Genomic DNA, 23,584 nt, shown 5'->3' with positions numbered 1-23,584 from the left:
CATTGAATTTACAAGAAAGAAAAATTAAGATGTAAAAATCTGCGTCTCCAGTTTGTCTCAACTGAGCATAATTCAAAGGTTTTGCCCGGTATGCGTATCCACAAACTTCCAAAGCTTTAAAAAAGTTAGTTCGTCCATCGCTAGACTCATCGATCAACTGAAATACACAACATCATTCCAGCAACCTGTTGAATCCCAATCTGTGAGATCTGCCAGCTATCAATGTCGGTGACGATCACTCCAAGGGCACAACACGCGTTGAGCTATCTCGCCTTGTTGCATGACTAACATCCATGTCAGCACCTTGGCCTCCGCACACTGTAATGGCATTATGAGATAAATGATGCTTGTTATGACCCGTGATGTTACGGCTTGCCCTTTACAGTGAGCTAAGCCCATTTTCTCTCGCGGCGCTGGATTCGAGAACAGGAACTATAACCCCAAAAGCAATCTATTCAAGGGTGCAACGAGCTAAAGGGATGTGACATGCCAATGTTTTTTAGTGATTTTCATTATGTGTCATTCTATTCTAATTCATTTTCAATTGGACCATAAGAGCCGGTGCCGTTAGCGGTACAAAATGCAGGAACGAGCGAATGAGGATCTTGTTTGGCCGCAAGACATCCCGAGAACGAAAATAATGATCTTTATGAAATTACTTTAGACACAATCTGACAGGCGAGACAAAGCAAGTGGCTTGCCGCGCTCGAATCGATGAAGCCCCCATTATTTTTCGAAAGAGTAACATGCAATTTGTTTTCGCTGGAGCAGCGTAGCATCGGTAATATTCTGCCCCTCTGACACAAAAAAGCCAACGCGCTATAGCCAACCTAATGTCAGATTGAACCTACGTTTCTGTCAGATGGAAATGGAGAATCACTTCGAACGCAGCAGATCCATAAAGCATGACCGAGCCTGTTATCACCGACACCACATTTGTGTCACAATAGCCTCAGGGGCAGAACCTTTGTGAAGACAGAAAAAAAAATCTCGTTTCCAAATCCATTCAGATGACTGTGATCCCATGCACGGGGAGGATCAAACTTCTTAAGTAGCTATTGATCAGCTAGATGAACAGGGACGCGGCGATTGATCCAACGGAGGAATGACCTCATCTCTGCCTTTGACACGGCAGGAAGGCACAAATTGAAACCGCGGAAGGGTAAGCACACTTCTCACCCGTCATTTCCTGGAGAACGTGTGGATGTATCACACTCAAGCACCCCCAGTGGTCATTGGATCAATAGTCTGGCGAGTCTGTTTATGAATAAGATGGACAGAGGGTTCCGGCTCAGTTCTCCTTGTATCAGCAACTCTTTGAACTGGTACATCTAAATGAATACACTAAAGGCCGGGGTTGGCTCAGCCGAGGGGAGGGACCATCTGCTCTTTGAGACATGGTCTTGATGGACATCTTGCCAGTCTTGCAAGAATGGGCCCCGAGGAATCCGCCCATCCTTGGAGGAAAACGCTGATCTGAGAGGATCTCCCCCCCCGCCAGCTGACACGTTGATAGACAAATGGCCCTGCTCCTCTCTAACCTCTCAAACTACTGGCCCATCCTTCTTGTACTACTCTGTGTCTTCCCCCAAACACTCCTCTTCCTTCATCCCATATTGTGTGTGTGCACAAGCATTCACATGACTAATTCATACGGCACATCGCGCTGACCAGAACACGTTCCTCCGACTTCTGCATGAGGTTTTAATTAAAGATACAGCTGCGGTTATTAAAATCGCTCAGTCCCACATCTTTCATCCGGGATGAGCACAATCGAGCGATCTGAGTTTACTTGCTGGTCTGTGCCGTCATTCACAGCATGTGTAACACACTTTATCACCGGCATCTGTATTACGTTAATGGGTCGGACGATGTAAGACGTAGCGTTGCATGTCCTTGGTGATTCAAGGATTTACAGAGTAGCTCATTTCTATGTCTTCAGGCTCGGATCGGTGGGGCCCCGGGGAGTTTTAGATGGCACTTCACGGGTGGAAGGGCAGGAATGAAGTGTGTTAGGTTGATGTCTTTCTGACATCACTATTTCCAGAGGCCAGTGGGTCTCTTCAGTAAAAAAGCTGGAGCCTAGAGAGGATCCTCGCAGCCAGATTTTCATTAGAGTCCAACTCCAACACACTGCCTTTTTTTTTTATTGTCCCACAGCACTGCCAAAACGCAATCAATAGGACTTTAGGAAAACTGGGTGCAATAGTGCACACTTTTTACTGACCCACAATCGATAAGAACTGTGAAAAACAGTTCCTTGAGTAAATATTGAGGATTCACACACACACACACACACACACACAGACGCACAGATTAAAAGTGCCTCTGGCCACAGGACACAAGGGGGTCGTTTGGAGCCGACTTAGATTACCTTGAAAAACCACCACAAGTTCCCCGTTGCAACTGTGATTGATTCATTGAAGTGAATTAATTAACAAACCCTTTAACTAATGAATCAATTAGGCAATTGATTTATGTGCATTACCCCTCTGGGCTATACTGACCATTAAAGATAACCTGTGCTCAATTTAAATCGCTTCACAGCAGATTACATGCGGAGGAAGGCTCGGCTTACCTGTGTGTGCCACTGCTGTGAGGGATCCCACATCGCTGAGGATTTGCCAAGTAAAACACGGTGATCGTGACATTGCTTGTGTATGCTAAAGGAGTATTACTGCGGCATTAAATACACGCATATTATCTTTATGTCACTTGAGCCTAAAGCTGGGCTGCGGGGCTGAGTTCCCTAAAATCCTTCTTTTCTCCAGATTAATAATAGATGCTTAAAGAAGGAAGAAATACTTAATGACTACACTTCTGCCGCCGTGGCTCTGAGTCACATTCAAGCCCGAGCTCGTGCCGCAGCTCACTCTGGCCTTCGCTGTAATTTAACAATCTACGTCTTTTAGATGCAGGTGATGGCTGGCAGACAGCTACGCCTCTTAACGACTGTGCCGTGAGTGCATTCAGCATTCTGCTTGTCAAGCACAAACTGAATTAATGTTCTGATGGAATAAAATGAAAACCAGCAGTCACAGATGGCCCGACGACAACATATAGCAGGGACAGAAATCTCGGCAGCAAAATAAAACAGGAAGACAAAATGATATGGCATCGAGGACTGTCAATATAAACAGCAGCTCAGCAGCACTCCTTACATAACAAGCCATTGTTTGATATATCTGGTGCATCCAACAAATCCACAGGGATAGATTCGGTTCCCAGTCCTGTTAAAGACGTGCTGTGGCTACTGGTCACCTGCAAGCTACGGGGGGGGGGGGTCACGTCTTGAAGGGCTGCAAACAAAGGCCATCTGAGACATTGCAGTGCGGTGGCCTTTGTCTCGCAGGGTCTGTAAAGGTGACCTGATTAGACATTGTTCCACAAGGACCTCTTTAAATAAGCATGCACCTGATGACCTCTCCGGTGTCTGACTACCAACAAGCTGCATCGCGGTTCATAAACAAGCTGCTCTGTGAAATAACGAGAAGCTACAGAATTATAACTCGTTGCTTTTCTCCACTTGTTTCTCTGGAGCAAAACAGAAACTAATTGGAAGCACAGACATGAGGAGCGTTTCTTTTGAAAGTCAGGTGTTAAGACATGGCAGTGCTTCCCCTTTCTGCGGGAATAACCAACGTCCATGGCACCAAGCATTTGCCACAGCTTGACCCAAATCTGCCTGAGGCTTCTCCGAGAGAGAGCAGCCACGCCACAGACTGTCATTCTAATCCATTTCTTTTTCTAAGAGGATCACTTTGACTGGGTGTCTCTCTCCGGTAAATGAAAACACGCATCTCTGTCACTTTGGCCCCGCTGCGGCTCACCCTGTGGTTTCACCCTGTGGTTTCACCTGAGGATCAATATCTGCAGTCGTCAGGCAGACTGGTGGTCGAGGGTGAGGAGAGGCCACTGGGACCTGCAGATGTTAGTTATATGAATGAATAAAAAAAAGAGAATGTGCAAACGGTACTCCAGTTCAACTTGTCATTGTCACAGAGGCCTTTAAGGGGATTGGCCTCTCTGAAGTGAGGAATAGGAACATTGTCTTCTAGCAAAATGGGTAGAAATAAAAGATGAATTCAGTGAAGGGATTTAACCAGGGATTCTCTTTAGGACACCACATGCCTCCAAGAACTGGTAGATTTGAAATCAACTTGACATCAAAGCGTTTTTAAACCACAGCACTAACAGATTTCCAACAGAATGATCCTTGGTATATGCTGATCAATCATTCAAGACTATTTGATTAATCTCTTCCATAGCTCGGGGCATTTCTTTCTCATGATAAACATAACTTAATGATATCATTATCCATAAATAAGCTACTTTACCGAGGGGCAAATGTTTCAACATTTCAAAATCTTCAACAATAACTTTCCAATATCTTCCCTGGTGCTAATCTTCACACGACTCTCCAACTTTATTGCTATATCACGAAAGGACTACAGGCGAGTGGCTGCTCTTCATTACTTTAATTGCAACCCACGGGGTGCCTCGATTTCATGTGACAAATTAATTTATAACAGTGAGTAATATGTGGTTATCTCTTCATTATTTTTTACCTAGATTGCCCTAGGTTCCATAAGCGGATTCACGCAACCCCCCCCAAAAAAAACTATTCCATGAACCTGTCAGGCTCTCAATTGCCATGTGACAAATATCTCGGCCTATGAAGAGTAAATTGAGATTCGCTCCATTGCCTGAATAATTGAAGTGGACAGTGTGGGAAATTTATGGCGCAAAAATCATCCACATTCCCTATGCAATATGTTTTAATAGGTTTTCTTTCGAAATGCCCCCTCAACGCAGCCTCATTTTCCAGCGCAGGAGATCCCATCTCACATTGTGGAAGTCAAGCTGATGCAATCAGGTGTGCAACCCCCCCCCCCAAAAAAAAAACAAATACACTCGCTTGGTGTTATTCGGCTAACGAACGCGCTGGCACACGGATGACATTTTGTGTTCTTCAAAAATCCCATTCCTGAATCTCTAGCTATAGCTGGCCTTCCCACATTCACCAGTGTGATCATTACTCAGGATTTGTGCTGACAGGCTATCTACATATAAGGTACCACCTGCATACACATCCGCATCAACAGCACAAGCCCACGAGAAGGTAATGACAGAAAATGTGATCAGTCTGTGAAAAGAGATTTTCTTCTCTTCCTTTTTTCCTTGTTCTGAATCATATTGGAGCGGGCTGTGTTGCACAACACTGATTCGTATTAAGGAACATGTGGCGGATGATTAAATGGGTTAAAAGGGGTCTATTCTTTCCCAGGCCTCTTGTGCATGCCTTTCATTATCCTCACCCCAAAAGACAGTCGCTAACGCACTCCTTTGAATTCATTTCATCAGTTTGTGCTATTAGCCCTGACCGCTGGCTTTGACCTTGGTCATTCTCGTAGGCTAAAGTGAGCACATTCTCACTCCTCCTCCGGGTGCCTCTCTCCCCTGCAGCTCTCTCCACTGGCTTCCAATAACGACCATATAAACCCCTTTGAACTCAAAACTGTGTCTTCTCGCCACAGAGTGGCTTCCCCCCCAAAGTTCAAGGCTATACGGTGTCAGGTCCGAAAGCAAAGAAAATGCAGGCTTAGGTGAAAAAAAAAAAACCTCTGTGTAAAAGCACAATATGATACAGACAAACAACGCCGAAGTGAAGGTCAAAAATATTGCCTTGCCAGTCAACAGGCTCGACTGTGCTGACAGGCTGAATTTAATGAGAGTCGCTCGCATTAACACAGCCACGAGCAGCATTTCAGCGGACCGTTAGGTGGCCACACAATCCTCTTTGTGACCTCTGCGGGAAAAGGCTAGCATGCCACAGCAAATAAAAAAATCCAAAAGGAAGGCTCCGGGACATGTGCCAGTACAGAATCCTGAACTCCCCTTTGTCTCCCATTTTGGCTGACGGACAACTTTTTTTTCCCCCTTTCCCTCTCTCCTCGCCTTTCACTAAGCCTGGACATTCTCCTGCCACAAAGTGGACTTGCCTCAGCGAAGAGAGTGTATGCCACTGCTTGACCTGAATATTTGCCCAGGGCCGGAGGCAGGGAGAAGGGGGGGGTGGCCATTCCAAGCCACACTTCTTGAAAACCAGCACAATGGAAACCCCTCGCCATTCCTGAGGTCCACACCCGTGTATTAAAGGGAATATTAAGTGCTGTTTTGTGTGTCAGGTTCATGCAGTACAGTAATTCCACGGGTGGCACCTTTTGACTTTCATAAGGAGTTTAAGCAGTAAGTGTGCTCACCCCCTGCATGGAGATCTCCCAGAAGCACAGGTACAATTTGTATTTATCATGTCAGACTGACGGTGGAATTAATGACGAGGGATTGAAACCCGTCAGTTGACTCCTGATGGATCTGACAGACGTTTATCCAGCTGCATGGCAGCAAGTGAAACTCCACCATTACCAACGAAACCACCGCTACAATGCAGCCGTGTCCACATGAGGCTCAGCACCCCACACAGCAAGGCGGTGCTGACGGCCACATTGTGGACAGTGTGCTGGATGCTGGAGCCTCCCCTGGAGGAGCATGACTGATGATCGGATGATGATTTATCCGGATTGAGCATGAAAAGGGGGCAGAGAACACAATGGAAGGTAAACGGAGAGACATTAGAACCGCTTGACCTCAACATTACCCTTAAGCTAGACTCTAGTGCCATCTATTGAGAACGTTTACAACAAATCAGCTCTGCACAAAAATTATCATTTGAACGCTGCTTTCCCCCCCACTGCACTGCTTCAACTTATATCTTTGATTATCCAAAATTGATCAGCCGATTATCCACAGCTGGACGACTTGTTGGGGGTGAGAAAAAGACGCATGGTTTGGATAATCAGAGCAGAGCAAGACAACGTGGGCTTCATACAAATTAGTCTGCTTCGGCGAGGGTTCAGAATGGATTTTGTATTTAACAGCTACCATAAGGAGGGAAGACGATAATTTGACTGCGGTTGCGCCAAAAGACGCTGGCCGAGCTCCGCGTGTGCGTATTATTGGTGCGCAAAACTTAAAGGAAATGTGGTGGCGCATTGGAGCAGCGTAAAAGTGAAGCGTCGGATCGGTGGAGTTACCTTCTTTGAGCAGGCGGGAGTGGATGAGGAGGAGGAGGAAGCAGCAGATCGCCGCTCCGGTCAGTGCCCACGCAACTCGGAGAAGCTGCATCCTGGCGTGGGAGGCTTCGCGGCGGACAGAGGGAGCCGTGCAGGCGGGAGAGGGAGAGGGGACCGCTCCACCTCAGCTCCGAGACACGCACTGGCTCCTAGTCTGTCCACTGTGGAGTCACGCATTCATCCCCGTTTGTCGTGCGGAAATCCTCACTTTGATAGTCCGGTTCTGATGTGGTTAAAATAAAATAAAAATGAAAAAGAAGAAGAGGGCTGGGAGCTGTGCAACAACAACCAAAATGTATGCGCTCCTGCTTCGCCTGCCGGTGCGTCAGAGTGGCTCCAAACACAGGGGGGGGAGGCGATTAACCCCCGATCACCGACTGACGGGCTGCCATCCTTCCCTCGCAACACGTCTCCCCTCTTCTTCTTCTTCTCCTCCCCGTCAAGAGTGTCTCAGCACACGGCCACTCGCGGCGGGAGCGGCGCTGCGCCTCCTCGGTGCGGCTCCGTGTTCGAGTGCGCACGGCGCGGTTCCACGGCGATGCGGCGCGCTCAAGATGATCACCGCTCCCCGCTGCATGTTACGCACATCGCTCCCATTGCTGGAGAGGCAGAGGCAAACACTGCCAAGCAAGTCGCCTCGCAGCTCTCGTTTTCCCTCCCTCTCTCACTCTCTCTCTCTCCCCCCCTTCTATCTTTCCCTCTCTCTCTTTATCTCTCTCACCCCTAGTTCTCCACTACATTGCTCCGTCACTTTCACTCTCTCTCGCTGCTTTTCCTCTCTCTCTCTACTTCTCCAGCCTCTCTCTCCCTCCCTCTGTCTTCTTGCCTCTTTCTTCCCAGATTCACTCCGATGCAACTCTTGCCGTTTACGCACGAGAACAGGCAGTTTCATAAACTATGCATCTCTTGCGCGCCGCTCGTCTTGGAAACAGTTCCCCCCCAAAAAAATCAGAGGCTCAGCGGTTGACAGATTCGCCCTGGTGAATAAAACAAATCGTGGAGAAAAGACTTGGCTGCAGTAGCAGTGTTATTCTGTTTAGTCGGTCCTCCCATTAGATAATCCTCGTAGATCAAAACAGTTGCATGGCACGGCACAACTCACCATCCCTGTGTGTGTGCGAGTGTGTGCGCGCCTCATACCAAATCGACTGCCCCCCCCCCTGCGTAGCTCCGGGTTACGTCACAACTCCCCCAAATAATCTCCTCCAGCTACAGAGCCTGCAGACAGTGCTGCTATAATGGGATGTTTCCACTGATAAATAAAAGTGAGCCAACCGTGGGCGGAAAGTGATGATCAGATGGCAATAACGAATTAAGCCAAACTTAGAAAGTGTATTTCAGGACTTAATTAAGATGATGTTGACGGTTGACTTTTTCTGGCTATAGAAAATGATAATGATGACCTTTTTTGGGGTGGATTTCCTGTAACTCAGTTGATTTGCATTTGAAGACACCTGTCCCTTTTCAAAAGTGTCTTTATATGCAGCAGACAAATGCATCCTTCATTAAACAAAGGCTCCAATGGGTGGATCCCCCCCAGCTCAACCTCTCCCTTCAGTGACAAACCGGTTTTCAAAAAGCAAATGGCGCCGGCAAGCGAGGAGATGTCCAACCAATGGGTGTTCAAACTTTTTGATGCTATTGCTGGGGACACCAATAATAGAAAGCCTCTGTGTACCAGACCGTCTCATTTCTGATTGGCCCTCGTGGTCTACCCAGCCCATGCAGACAGCCTCCTTCATGGGCCCTGTAGATTGTGTCCTCTGTAGGACGCAGCCCCTGAATTGACAATCAATCATCATCCATTTTAACAAAAAAACTGCAACGAAGAAATTGTGCATACATTAACCAAGCCTCCCATTTACTCAGAAAAGCAATAGGCTGCTAGCCCAGCCCGAGGCTCATTAACCAAGAATATTCAACAGCCCTGAAAGTGATTACACCACATATAGCCTGACTCTGTGTACAGAGTGATCTTTAAAAAGGACGTCAGGAGTGAGTCCAATCCGGCTGGAGGAGGCCCAACGCCGAAATGGAAAAACAATAGCTGGTGTAATCCCCCCTCACACACGTACCCTGCCTCCATGAGTGCCAGCACCGCCTTTGTTTCAGTTTTATGTATATTTGCATGCAGCTTAAATCTCACATGACGCGGGGATTGTTCGCTCGGTTCGTCCATCAGTCACTTGGAAGCGGATGGTCAGTTTTCACACAATAACACATATGGTTCGCTCGAGCGGATGGATTTCCTCCTCGGGGGTGCTTGTGAGTTTTATCCCCGCGTCTGTGTGTTGATAATTGAATCAGAAAGACACTGTTGGACGACTGGCGGTGCCACTCAAACCAGAAAACTGTCATTGCGGTGTCAATAAGGTTGGCCCCTGCAGCTACGCACACTAATTAGCTGATAACCAGTCTCTGTTGGTTGGCATGCGCGCCAGAATGTGCGTGCGCATGTGTGTCTGCTTTGAATGTTTATTCCTGTGTTTGCATGTGTCTCTGTGTGTGTGTGTGTGTGTGTGTATTAGAGAGGCCTTTTCTACTGACACCTCCCCGCCTCCTCTCTAATGCTGTGATCCATCCATCCACTGCAAAGAAAGCAATTAACAAAGACTTGACCTTGACAAGGATTTAGGGTGGAAGACTCTATGTGTGCCTGTGACCTCGTGGGTGTATGCGTTTGTCTAACAATATCATCTGCTGTGCCTACATACCGCTCTATACTCAGCGGAAGAGCGGCAAACTAAATATAACCCTGTGCATGTGCCTGCATCCTAATGTGATAAACACTCGGAATCGCAGAGAAGGAATGGCACACTTTGTGTTTCTACAGGAAGCAGTTACAACTATTCACAAGGCTGCACCTTATCCGTAATATAAAAATAGTCCCAAAGCACCCAAACCATTTTAAATCACCAATTTAAGGTGGCAACAGCAATTTGTGCAACTGTGAGGAAATATTTAGCACATGAATAACAATCTATTGTTACTACTACACTTATAGGTATTTAGGTATAAGATAAATATCGTTCCCTATTCCAAAGAGAAAAAGGTGTTGAAAAGTTGAAACTCTGAAAGCTTAAATGTGATTTAATAGGTTTTGCATGATTGAAACTTAGTTTTGGAGCCCTGCATATTGTTTTCATTGGCTGAAGACAAAATTCAACACTTTGTGATTAAGGCCCCCCCATTTGGTTTGCTTTCCAGGTTTGAAACCTTGTTAAAGTTAAAGTTAAACTTTAACTTTAAATGGTAATCTAACAAAAAACATCTGAAACCTTGACTATTGCGTTTTGCAGGGTGAATCTTTATTTTGAAAGTTTGCAGACTTCTGTTGAAGTCTGTTATTTCAGAGTTGAGTTAACAACAGGCACTTTTCAGAGATTTTGCATGATTTTTGGCAGCGTTGCTCTGATGTGAAACTCCGAAATCAATCGTTCCTGGAGGGAAGGGCGTTTGCTCTTAATCCACTGTACAGTCCAATCACATGTCAGGTTTTCACTTTTGGAAAATGGCACGATATTTATTCTAAAATGATGTGTTTATGTTGAGTTATTTATACAGAGGAAGGTGTGGATGACAGTTGGCACCTCTCTTCCAGTAAGACGTTGAATGTTGTTGGATTTCAGCCCCTTTCACACTCTGGATCTTAAAATCCATGCTTTTTTTAAGGTAAAGTGGAAAAATGATCAAAAATAGAGCTCAACAAACAGACAAGCGTGGATTTCTGTTGTTGTGTGAAAAGCAACATGGAGGAGATTCTAAGCTGTCCCGCTTTCTAATTTAATTAGTCAATTTGGAGCGGCTGTAGTCAATAATTTTGTAACAATTTCAGCCTTTCAGAGGATGAAATGACTGTGTGATGTGAAAGCATTTGAACCTGCAGGGAATTATCAGCAGTGTCTGCAGTTCCACTCAGCTTTATAGGGCATTTAAACATTTCTCAGCTCACTGAGTCGGTTCTAACGGCCCACAACTCGACTGTTGTGGTTCACAACAGGTACACGTCTTCAGCCATAAAAGCTCTAATGAACCCATTGGGCACCTGGCCTTTGGGACTGTTGTGGCGCAGGAAGGCAACAAGGATGTTTTGTTTTGAAAAATGTAGTAAGCGTCCCCAAAGGACCAAAGCAGTGTTCTAACAGACACAAGTAGATCCCATCCAGATCTGTCAGCAGCCATGTGCCAAGTGGCATCAAAGAGTGTGATCAATCTGTGGGTTTTACTTTAAATAACCATTTGAGATGAACATGTTATTTTGGCGATATTTATATTTACCAGACATAAATATTAATATCTGTATATTTAGTATGTCATATCAAACATTTGTCTCTGAACACACAGGGGCTCTTGCCTGTTACCTTTGGGACCAACAACTCTGTCTAGACACCATTATGGATCCTCCTTAGAGATTTTCTTGCCTTGTATCAAAAGGGGACATCAAAAAATATTTGAGATGAGTTTTGGGTCGTGTGGAATTCGTTTTCTTTTCTTTCTTTTTTTTTAATGAATTATTGAAATATTTCCTTCCCCTCTCTTCTAACACCACCCACCTTCACTGCTGCTGCCACGTCTCCTCTCTTGCCATCTCCTCCTCCATGCCGCCACCCACTCTCCGCTTTGCTTTTCCTTGCCAGGAGCCAGGAGAGGCGTTACTTGCTTTGTCCTCTGTGCAGGTCACTGGCTGTGAGCCAGACAGAGCCCATGCCAATAAAAGCCATGAGTAATGGGCTAAAACTTCTACATTCGCTGTGTTTCCCATTATTTCCCATGGTCAATAAATCTGGAGAAGGGCTTAATCAGAGGGAAAAGCTAGGACATATGGCCTATGTCCAGTAGGGTGTCCAACACAAAGATTCTTACAGTTTAATCAGAGATAAAAGTTGAGGTAGCAGCCACCGATACGGCTTTTCCTTGTGACCCACTTTGTCTTCTGACAGTTGGAGCTATTATGGTTTGGACAGTTTGGTGCTGGGACCCTTCGAGACAAGGTTGACTCTAAATAAGGTACTTGAAAAAAACCTAATAGACAGATAATTGAACAAATGGTTCACAGTCCATCATTTCACCAGTGAAAAAATCCAAGTTTCTTTCACAGCACAACTGGATGGTCCAACATTTTTGCCGGAGTTGCATGCAACTATCGAGCTGCGTCTGGGAGCATCACCACATCTCCTATCCACCTCACCAACCTTTAGGCTATTGAATAATCAAGCATTTTTTTAAGTATAGTAAGTATAGGTAGAATATAAGTATATTTTTCCATGAAACCTATTGCAAACTTGATTAAAAACATTTCCGTTGGAATTAGCTAGTAATGTTTAATTCGAATTTTTGGTGGAAACTCATTTGGTTGGTAATATACACAATTACAGAGAGTAAGATGTCCACGAGCGCCTATTTAACTTTATTAAGCCTCTCATAATTCTTAATTTGCAGGGCTCTGGAGTGAAACCATTAACATCTGTCAAGTGCGAATAAACATATTCCATACCCTTGAACATCTGCATCAAGGCAACATTTGTAAAAACACCCGACCTGAATTGATATTCGAACAAATCACATGATATGAAACAAAGCCCTAGTTAAAAAATGTCTGTCTTCTAGCTCCATTTTTGGTATCCAACAACTCCAGAGGGACATGTCTTAGGTCTTTAGATCTTCATTTTGTTGCCATGTTCACTAGTTAGTTGTTGACTTTGTCTCTGGGCTGTTTCACCCCGAGGAGTTCCTCATAATCCAGGTTCACCAGGAGCGATCCCACTGATGTAACACTTTTGTCATTTGAGCTGTTTTTTTTATATAAAATATTGATGGTGGCCTAGCTGCTCAAACGTTAGTGCTCCTTAAATTTTTCATAATTGACACATCATGCTTCTGCTGCAACACAGAAGAAAGCTAACTGAAGTAATACCCGGGATTGGAATTGTAAGGTGATATCTGCTTTGGGTGTGGTGGTGTCATAATAACCAGCATGGCTTCCTCAAAACTTTAGGCATGTGTTTTCAACTTTGAGAAATCTACAATATATACATGAAGCAGTGAGGTGACAGGAGGCTTTTGAATTGTGCCACTTGTGGCGTTAGAGGTAGAAATGTGAAAACATCCAAAATAAGGGAGAGATGCATTTAGTTTAATACAACTGTCCAACAAGCTGCGACAGGCTGATGATCATCTCTGGGGCCGAGATGAAAAGACCTGACAAAAAACAAATTTTCTTCTGCTTTACATCATCTCCAGCCCTATCTGCACAAAGCTCCCCTGCTTGGAGCCACAATGGATCCGTCTTAGTCAGAAAATGCCTGTCACTGCTCGGCATCATACACAACTTCACCATAGACGTTATCGATACAAAGCTGTATTTAGGTGTTCGGAACATTTTCTTGATTCATCATGACCTCCTTAAGTGGACTGTTTTCTAATTAGTGTGGGCCTTGTGTTCTTATTTTCAAACGTCACCTGAGAGCCACATAGAAAAAATTAAGTATCTGCCTGTAAATAATATATCAAAAATCTCAATTAAACGCCCATTTCAGTGATATCTTTGTATCTAGGGGAAATGTTTTTAAGTTGGGACACATTTGTGTGCTTTCAGAGAAAATGTCTCACTTAACACAATATGCAAAATGACACGAAGAAATCTAAAGATAGAAATATATGAGCTATAAAGAACAGACCAGTGTCATTTATAGCTCATTTATTTCATATGAGGGTCTTCTTATTACCCCAAGAGAAAAGACAACCATTAACATAACAGCTTATATAAAAAAATTCTCAAAAGGTTCCAGAGTTTGCACATTTCTGAAGGTTACTTTTAAGGTCTTCAGCCTCGTTTTCCATTCCGGTGAACAAATGAGTGACAGGTCAGGGATTTTTTTTGGTATTCAGCTGCATATTTTCGGCCTTTATGTTGCATCGCCAAGAATTTCATTTCATCAGAAGCCTTGACAAAGACACCATGTCCAGAACCTGTGTGAAAAATTCAGAGGGTAAATGTAACACAGTAGTTACCTCCACTAAGGAGATTAGGTTCTCAGTGGTGTTTGTCAGCAGGATTACGCAAAAACTAGAAAACCGATTTTAATGGATCTTGGCGGAGGGGTGGGGAGTGAACCAGGATAACACATAGACTTTTAGAGTGGATCCCACTGATTTGGCGGATCCAGAAATTCGATTTTCCTTTTCTTTAACATCGCGAGATAGGAAGGGATTTTCTAGAAAAAAAAGGGATTTTTCTAGAAACAGAAAATCTGGTGAGAGTGACCAATTTTTGGTGAGTAGGGATCATGATGAGAAATGAGGGATGTTAAGGGGACTGATGTTCTTGAGTATGTGTGATTTGGTGCAGATCCAAATACAAATCTGGATCCAGTGAATGTAAGTGTGGTGTCATGAGGCGACTGCTGGGCCTTGGTGGAGGCACTCTACTGAAATCCATTCCGGCATAATAAGATTTCCCTTCTGTTTCCTCACCACAGTTCACTGAGGAGATATATGGCCCCACAAACACTGCATTGTTATTTCTAATCTAAACATGTTACATGTTTATACATTGCTGCTCTTTTTAATTGAAGCGGTGTCACTCACGCTGACTTAAGCTGCAAAGTTATTGTGTTGCTCATTATTAACTGTACACATGCACCGCGCACATTTAATCAAGCCTTATTATGGGAAATGCAATATACTGAACTGGTAAACACCACAGATAGACTCATCCTCCCGAGGCTCCCACTAAGCTTCTTACATTTCCTGTAGTCGCAGCACAAGCAAACAAACAAACAAGCTTCCCCTCTGTTTAGTGTCCACATCCCCCATCTTCGTTCATCCATCATCCCTTGGCGTTGATGCCTCACCTGGCCCGATCCCTTAAATGCTACAGTGTGACAAATGATCGGTGATGCACTCGATTAATTATTTATCTTCTTTTCATCCGCTTTCACCAGGCAAGTATCACATAGAGAAAGGATACAGATCATCCAGGGCAGTGAAAGAAAAATGAATTTGTGCCAACGAACAAAGCTAGACTCTTCCCTCAGAGTCAGGAGGCTCTTACAACTAACAATTTTTGGTTATTCACCGAAACAAGTTGTTAATACAGGTTGTTCTATTTCCCTTTTAACTCTCTGACCTATGTCACCCCTAGGGAGTGCACCGCAAACATTAAATTACTTAAACTCATCTTTCATCATTAACTCAATGGTGAGTTTGAGATTAGTTCACTTTGAGTTCTTCAGTTTTAACTGCATGAATGAGGATCATGAGACTTGTAACCAGGAATAATATATAAAGTTCAATTCCAGAAAATACTCCAGAAAGGGCTCTGCTTTACGATCTGACAGCCACACATCGCTATGTTACATCATTTTGTGACTGAGTCACAGATGTCTCAAAATGAAAACAATTATAACACAGCAATTACTCCTGAAACATTTCCAGTACCAGGTTCTGGAGACATTGATGTCCCAGTTGCCAGCACCAGGCCCCGTCCAGATGTGACTGTTGCTTATACAACACAAGCTGCGGAGATCAGGTGCTACAGCGCATTGGAGAGCACACTCGACACCTCAGCTCTATTTCTGCAGTGCACACCTTGCATCACAGCCATGTGAAGAATCAAGCTTCATATAGGAGACAGCAAAAAAGCAGAAACATATAAAACCAGGGACATAAATAATAACAACTAATAAAAAATATATCATCTCTTGCCGTGCAGCTTCCTCTTGCTGCGTGTTTATCCTCAATCTCAGTGGACGTAAGACAAACACAAGCAACAGCGCTGACAGTTAAATATTTTTACAAGAGGGTCTCAACAGCAGCAAACACCAGTCTGTCTACCAAGTGTCTCCGTTGTCTCCCGGGACAGTTATTGGTAAAGATACCCAGAGGACTCGATATCATTTAGAACAGTGGTTCTCAACCTTTTTTCAGTGAAGTACCCCCTTCGAAGAAAAAATTCTACCGAGTACCCCCCAAAAAATTTTGGGTTAAAAGAAAGATGTAATGTGATTTATTAAGCCTTGGTACTAGACACATTCAAATTTAAAACTCCATCAATGTCCATAACATTGCTCATTTGTAGTTGTCTCTCTTGAACTATTTCGAAATAAAAAGATATAAAAATAACTAAAGACTTTTATTATTATCTCAATATAAATAAAGATTTGTGCACCTCAAAATAATTATCAACTTAAAGTGACCTCTTAATAAAGATATGTTCTCAAACTGAACTCATAAACTTAATTATAGCTAAACTTCTTCCCAAAAAATAAATCATTAACTTAGTTTTAAATAAAAGATTAGCTCAAAACATATTTTTTTAATATTAATCATCTTAAAATATCTTCTTTAAAGATCGAAAAGAATACTGACAGGTAGCTTGTTTCCGCTTGCTTCTTGGAGGCTTTTCGCATCGTGTCTTGAGATGACCTGAATTCAGAAAGTTTCCTCTTAAAAAACTCAGGTGGCTTACCAACATGACTTTCATATTTGCTCGCTTTAAGGTCATACAATTTCATTTCCGCTTTTGTATTAGATGCTTTTATTTTGAAAGGGTACCGGTAGAGACGCGGACTTATTGTTATGAATCGTTAACTTCACAACGGAAAACTTTTACGTTTTAGCTCCCCTCCGAAGAGACACAAGCTCTCACGGTGTTGTTTAGGGAAGGCTCTCTGCTCTGGTTTCGCCTTCTTTGGCGCTTGTCCCTCCGTGTTTCAGCAGCATTGCTGCTGCACTTCAACTCGACTCCATTGTTGAAGTTTTCATGGCAGGTGATGACAGGTGATGACAGGTTGCGTGTGCCAGGTTGGGTCAAACCATCGGTATGGGGGAGACTCTTTTTTTTAGGATAATTAAATTGAAAAGCCTACTGAATATGAAATTTAGTTCATGAACTTACACTTATATTTTATTGAATATTTGTTAAATAACAATTTTTCAAAGATTTTTGAATGGATGCTAATTTTAAATGTATATAAAAAAAATCTCAAGTACCCCCTGGAGTACCTTCAAGTACCCCCAGGGGTACACGTACCCCCATTTGAGAATCACTGATTTAGAACATGCTAAAATAAGTGGAAACAGACGACAAGAAAGATGAATGAAGGAAACAAAATGAAAAAGGTTTAAATCTTTCAGGGAACATACATTGAAACAGGCAGTAAGCAACTGAATTATCGATTATTTAATTGATTAATAATTATTGAATCACTAGTTATTTATTCTTACTGTTCCCTCTAATTGTACATATGTACATATATCTATCTTATGCTCAGCTGTAAAGACTGTAAACTTCAAATAGTGTCAATATACTAATCCTGTGTACCGGGAGAACCGGATGTCATTTTCTGACATCGCATAAATATCTTTGTAGTAAATAAACTACATTAAAATGAGTTACAGCATTTGTTAATGATGCCTTAAATATCAATGAAATTACAGTGTTTATCGAATCAGCATCGAGCCACATTGTTATTAGGCCTTTTTCTCTAGTGTCCCTTTTAAAGACCAGTCTGCTGCCAACAACCTGTCGCCAGTGATGAGCCGCGCTCGATTATAGAGTCCAGAAAAAAAACATGTCACATCAGTGTCAACATGGACGTCTCTCCCATCACAGTCCATACAGGCAATTGAGCAGGATGGCTGGCTCCATTATTTAAATATTGATCAACTTTTTTAATGAGGATGTCATATTCAATCTGTTAAGGAGTAATTGAAAATCTATATCCAATCAACGTGAAACGAGGCACACTTTCTGTTTCGCTCCCGATTGGCTGAGAGGGCGTTAATTGACTCGGGGTCTCGGTTTTCATCACAGTCCGACCTGCTGCTGCTAGACGTGGTCGAAGTCTGCGGCCGGCCCATTTAGGAACAGATCGGTGAGCCTGACAGAGGAGTGGAAAGACCCGGAGAGGAAAAAGCTCTGAGGAAGAACGTGTGGCCCTTCTGCGCTGTCGCTAAACACACAGGTGACCACGAGAGGAGTTCATGCGCACACAGCCCGCAGCGATGTGCATGTGTTTGGAGGAGAAACGAGAGGAGATGGAGAGAAAAGAGGTGAAGAGGTGAAGCACTGATACATGTCTAACGAAAGGAACAAAAATAGGTCAGGTCACAACACAGTGGTGAACCGCTCTGTGTCACATGACACGACAGTCTGGGGCCTCTCGGAGTCTCTGTGTTTCCCTCTGTGACACTCTCTCCTGCTGCGTTGACTCGTAAATACGCCTTGGAGGCTACAGTAAGCAGCTTTTGTTACCTTCGTTGAGAGCAAGGCTAGCTGTTTCCCCTCGTCTCCAGTCATTGCGCTAAGCTAAGCCAACTGGCTGCTGGCTCTCCCTTCATATTCAGTGAACTGAGTGGTATGAATATTCTTAACACATTCTCAACAAGAAGGCTCGTGAGTATTTCCCCAAAAGGGCCGACAGTCTCCTTTAATCCAATCAAGCTGCTCACACACACATTGATATCATTACCCTAAATATGTCGGGTTATTTCAGCAGTGTCCATGAATTATTCCCGTGGAAACCAGGGAAAGTATTAGAAAACACCCTATGTCCCAATAACTATGTGTACATCAATCCCAGTATTCTGATATTAACTACACTAAAACAATATTTAAAATAATATGTATACAGGAAAAAAGCATTTCTGAATATCTTTTTATTTCAATATTTAAAGAGTTTAAATGAGTTTAATGGAAATATGTTTAGTTAACTGCCAACAACACAAACCAAACTAATGGACTGGAAAGAAAACATAAGGCACCTTGCAATCAGTGCCTAACTCATGATTTTAATATTTATATATTTTACTATATAATACAAGTTATTTTATAAGTTGCAATATAAAACAACTGCATGTATCCTATAGCAAATGCATATTAACCATGTTTAAGTTTAAATGACACTCATTTTATAATTTCACAGGTGAAATCAGCGCCTTACAGCACACATGTTGAACATGTGTTGTGTTTTTCGTGCCTTGTGGGTCGCTTACTGCACGCTCTCTACATTGTGCCGTATCTGTTGAGCCCCCTCTTAATAAATAATGCACGCCTTGCTCTGTGTAATGTACCTGCAACGGCATAAAAAGCAGCATAGAGGAAATTGAAAAGCAGCAATAGCTTTAAAGCAGCGGCGTCTGTGGCCTCCATGGCCAAAACCAAATTCAATTGTGAAAATCGAGTAGATGATGATAATATTTGGTCGCAGCATTGTCTGGCACGAGGTAGAAAAAAATGAAAGAAATGAAATAAAAAAAAAAAAAACAGCAGTCTCCGCTCTAGATTGCTGTAACCTTGAATCACCCGGCCATGCCTGCATTCATCCGGGAGAGAAAAAAAGAAAAAGGCAATTGAAAAGAAATGTGATTATTAGATGAGGGCATGTAGAGAGAAAGGAAGAAGAAAAGGAGGCAGAGTGGAACATGCAGAGGAGAACAAGACGAAGGGTGGGGGATGACAAGGGGGGGGTCGGACACAGAAAAACTCATTTTTGTTTTTCGGGGGCAGAAGGGACACGGCGAATAAAGCGTTCCGAGAGACACGGCCGGCGAGTCTGTCTGTCACCACAGGCGGCTGGACGGACACACATTATCGAATCCCCGTGTCACCTCTGTGCTCAGCTGCGGGTCCTCGCCACAGACACATGGCCTTCAGTGTTAACAGTCGGAGGGATTGTTTTCCGGGATGAAAGCAAAAGGAAAGGAACAGGGGAAGCTCATTGTGACGAGAACACCCATAAGCCTGTGTTTATGCCTTCCTTTGTGCACGTCACACACAGTTTCCTGATGGCACGACACTTGACACAAAATGAGCCTCAGCAGTGCAGCGACCATTTAAATGTGTGGTTTCTGCATTGTGATCGGAGCGCGAACAATTACAGCCAAATACAACGTTTTAGCACATTTCATCTCCTTTCATTTGAAAGGCAAATAATCTCCTACTGATTGGAATTGATTTCCTCCCCCCCCCCCCCCCCCCCCCCTCGACCTTTTCACTCATTTCCGGACCATTTAGCCGACTCTGGAAACAAGCCTCAGTTGATTGGCTCACAAAGAACATCATGTTTTGAAACTTGTAAATTTCACACCCCTTCACATGCATACATTGATACATTATACAGTCCATACGGTGAACGTTAGTTATTCACATACTTAAACATCCAGCACAGTTGGAGCTGCAGAGTCATCCTCTTGTTGTCAACCTGTTGTTCTAAGTGGTTTTCATTCCCCTGCGAGCTCTGGTTTGGTCTCCACCTGCACTTGAGGGATACACCTTGCTCCGTATCTCTTCAGCAGCTGTACTCAGTGACTCTGCTGCTTGTTGCTGGGCAGGTCGTGTACAGTGGGTCTATCAGAGCCCACGACTGCATCTGGAATCAAGAACTGATCCAGACCATTTTAGCCATGAGCGATAAAACCAAAACAATGAGTTGAAAGTTGTTTTCTAGTTTGTCATTGTCCTCCCTTGTTTGGTTTTAGTTTTTGTTTCTGCTTAGGTGACTTGTTTTGTTGATTCATTTATTTGTGTATAATCTAAACTTTTACAGATAAAGTATTTTCTAACACGTCTTTCGATCCGTTATTATAATCATTACTGTAGCCTTAAGCCAAATATAAAAAAAATTGCGCACACTTACTGTTGTTTGAGCCTGTATTCCACAAATCACACGTACTTAATGTCGCATTTAGCTATTTTGAAAACAGTGCTGTTGGGTTTTAGAAATTGAAATGGGTATTTTAAACCATCCACAAGCATCCACAGATTTCTAGTCATATCTATATATTTAAAATCAATTTGATACAGCTTAATTTATCCCTGCAACAGTGAGTGTCTGCATGCTGCTGCCTGTTGACCAGGTCAAGAAACACACACAGAAAACACAATGAACACTGAATTCATCGTTTCAAGGTCAAAAATAGACACGTAATGTCCATGGATAACAAAATGAACAGCGAACATTAAAAATTATACATGATTTTGATTTAGTGTGATGAGCAGAAATTGCCAAACACACAGATTTGTACCTTTACTCTTGATAGATTCTATTTTCCACTTGTGGACTAAGACTTTTTGCTCAATTCATTGAGAAGCCGAGCTTAAAATATTGTCTAATGAGGAGAAGAGGTCTGTGACAGCGTGTGCCGAGAGGAGGGGGGAAACAGAGAGACAGATATAAGTGAACTGAGAGAGTGAGAATGAAAGAAATAACAGTAAAAGTAAGAAATATATGTGCAGATCGAGCACCGTCCACCGGCCTCTCTAGGGCTCAGACTCCCGCTGACGGCACTAGAATCAATCCAGGGGATCAATCCTGATTCCAACCAGGCTTTGTCTCTTTACACCGAGAAAATATGGCCTGGAATCCCATTATCGTCGGCTGTAGAGTTGTGAGGACTCCATCTCCATCTCTTATTCCACAGCTCACAAGGTACGCCGCCACCTGCGCTGTATATCCAAGCTTCAGCCTTGCAAAAAAGCTCCCACCTTTTCTCATGGGCTCGAGGGGCTCTTTAGTTGAGGGGCAAATAGAACAAGAAGGGCGGATGGATGCCATTCACTCCGGGCTGCAGCCGAACCCACGAGCTTCTGCAACTTCGGCATACCAATGGAAACCTTGAACTCCATTTTCTCGGGAGTAATGTGATGGGATTACACACCGATGCGTGTGCACTCCCACGTGCACTTTATGCCGCCTTTGCACACACGCGGACACAGATCACTCCGAAGATTGAGTCGCTGACAAGAGCTAGATTTGATTTTAACCCCTCTCTGTCGTCTCGGCTCTCCTCAGGGCCGCCGCGCAAACAATCTCGCGGCAGCAAAAGTAGATATGAGATTAGTTTTGTGGGGTGTTGCTGAGAGCCACATGTTTGCACGCCCGCCCTGCCTCCCCTGCAACCTGTATCTCTCCCTCTCTCTCTGTGTGTGTGTGTGTGTAGATAAAATGAGGAAATATCACACGCGAGAATTTATAGATCAGTACTCTCGACCAGATGTAGAGGCGCAGCGGCACACAAGGTTGCATCCTGCACGAGTCAAAGGCAGCCTGTAACATATTCATCATCACATCTCTCCCACACAGACACACACACATAACTATTTAGGGAAACACACACACAAATGCAGACACACACAAACAAACAAACACGTCAGCCCAATCCCTGATAATCATCTACCTTTATAGACGCCAAGGACACAAATGTCTTTTCTTGCTTTCTCTGCAGGGGCTGATCCATGAAGGAGTTGAGGTGAAGTCAAAATGGAGTGAAATGGTTCCACACACACACACACACACACACACACACACACACACACACACACACACACACACAGACGGACATGAATGCACGCACTCTCTGTCTCTGTGCAAGAAGCTGGAGCGTTTACCTGGAGTGACAAGAGCAACATGCTATTAATGCGAGTGGAATCTGCAGGCCCTCAAAAACAAAAAGTGGTTTGATAATTGAAAGTATTAAAGACAAACAGATTGTGTGAGAGAGAGAGAGAGAGAGAGAAAGAGAGAGAGAGAGAGAGAGAGAGAGAAGAGGAGGGAAAGAGAAAGAAGACTGATTAGTTGAAAGTGAGAGGGTCGAACTGTGGCGTAGAAGCTTCCTCAAGAGGAGAAGCGCTATCAAGCAAAGGCGGCGACTCTGATCACTCATGTGTTTGCATCTAAAGCAGGCCCCAAAACGCTCGGGGGGCGATGGCACTGTTTCACAGTAGCACTGAGCATTTACATATATTTATCCACCAACAAATTCTGCCCAGAAATGTACGTTTGTCCTCGTCTTTTCCCCCCTCTCTCCCACGTTTGCCTTATTTATTGATTGATTTGAACCCACTCAGCACACGTAAAAAAGCAAGCATAAATATGAGCTGAGGCCAGAGCTTTTTCTATTTTGGATGGGCATTTGCATTCAAGCGGCCCCCCCGCCACTCCCTGCCCGCTATGTCACACACACACACACACACACACACACAGAAGCACAGTGAGATGCTCGGAGCTAAAAATCCAATATTCACATAAGCGCTTTTAAACGAGCACGCACCTGAAACAATTCGCACATACATCCTTCACACATATTTCTCTGCTGTGTTGGGAAAAGAAGGTGGAAAAGGAGGAGGAGGAGGAGGAGGAGGAGGAGGAGGAGGAAGAGGCTCCATCTGTGCAGGGAAGTTGGGGACGGCTGGCAGCCTCCGTCGGGCCGCTCAGCCGTCCAACCCGACCAACCCCCACCACCACCTTTGCTCCCGGATTTTCTGCCCCCCCGCCTCCTCTTTCTCCCCTCAAACCACAACCATGTTCCATGCCGCCTGCTTTCATGTGAGGGGCGGAAGTGGGCCTGGCATCCCCTGCCTGTTGTTGTGGCCACATGATGCCTGACTGCCTGCTTGGCTGCCACGCACATGAGCACACTGACACACACATACACTGACACACACACAC

General features: G+C 44.0%; 1 protein-coding gene across 2 annotated transcripts in view; it reads right to left on the bottom strand.

The window, feature by feature from the left end:
* tafa5a (TAFA chemokine like family member 5a) overlaps nucleotides 1-23,584 on the bottom strand; it is a 144,943-nt gene that overhangs the window by 92,457 nt on the left and 28,902 nt on the right. The window contains exon 1 of one of the 2 annotated variants that reach the window (XM_062382341.1): nucleotides 7,095-7,760. The exons of the other annotated variant lie outside the window; for it this stretch is intronic. Coding sequence (XP_062238325.1) covers nucleotides 7,095-7,185 — 91 coding nt within the window. The 5' untranslated portion in view covers nucleotides 7,186-7,760. Of the gene's footprint in view, nucleotides 1-7,094; nucleotides 7,761-23,584 lie in introns of those variants that run through there. 2 annotated transcript variants of the gene reach the window in all.

The sequence above is a fragment of the Platichthys flesus genome, chromosome 23 (genome assembly GCF_949316205.1).
Source record: "Platichthys flesus chromosome 23, fPlaFle2.1, whole genome shotgun sequence".
NCBI classification, from domain to species: domain Eukaryota; kingdom Metazoa; phylum Chordata; class Actinopteri; order Pleuronectiformes; family Pleuronectidae; genus Platichthys; species Platichthys flesus.
The sequence above is the reverse complement of the archived record's forward strand: the minus strand, read 5'-3'. Positions and strand labels throughout refer to the sequence as shown.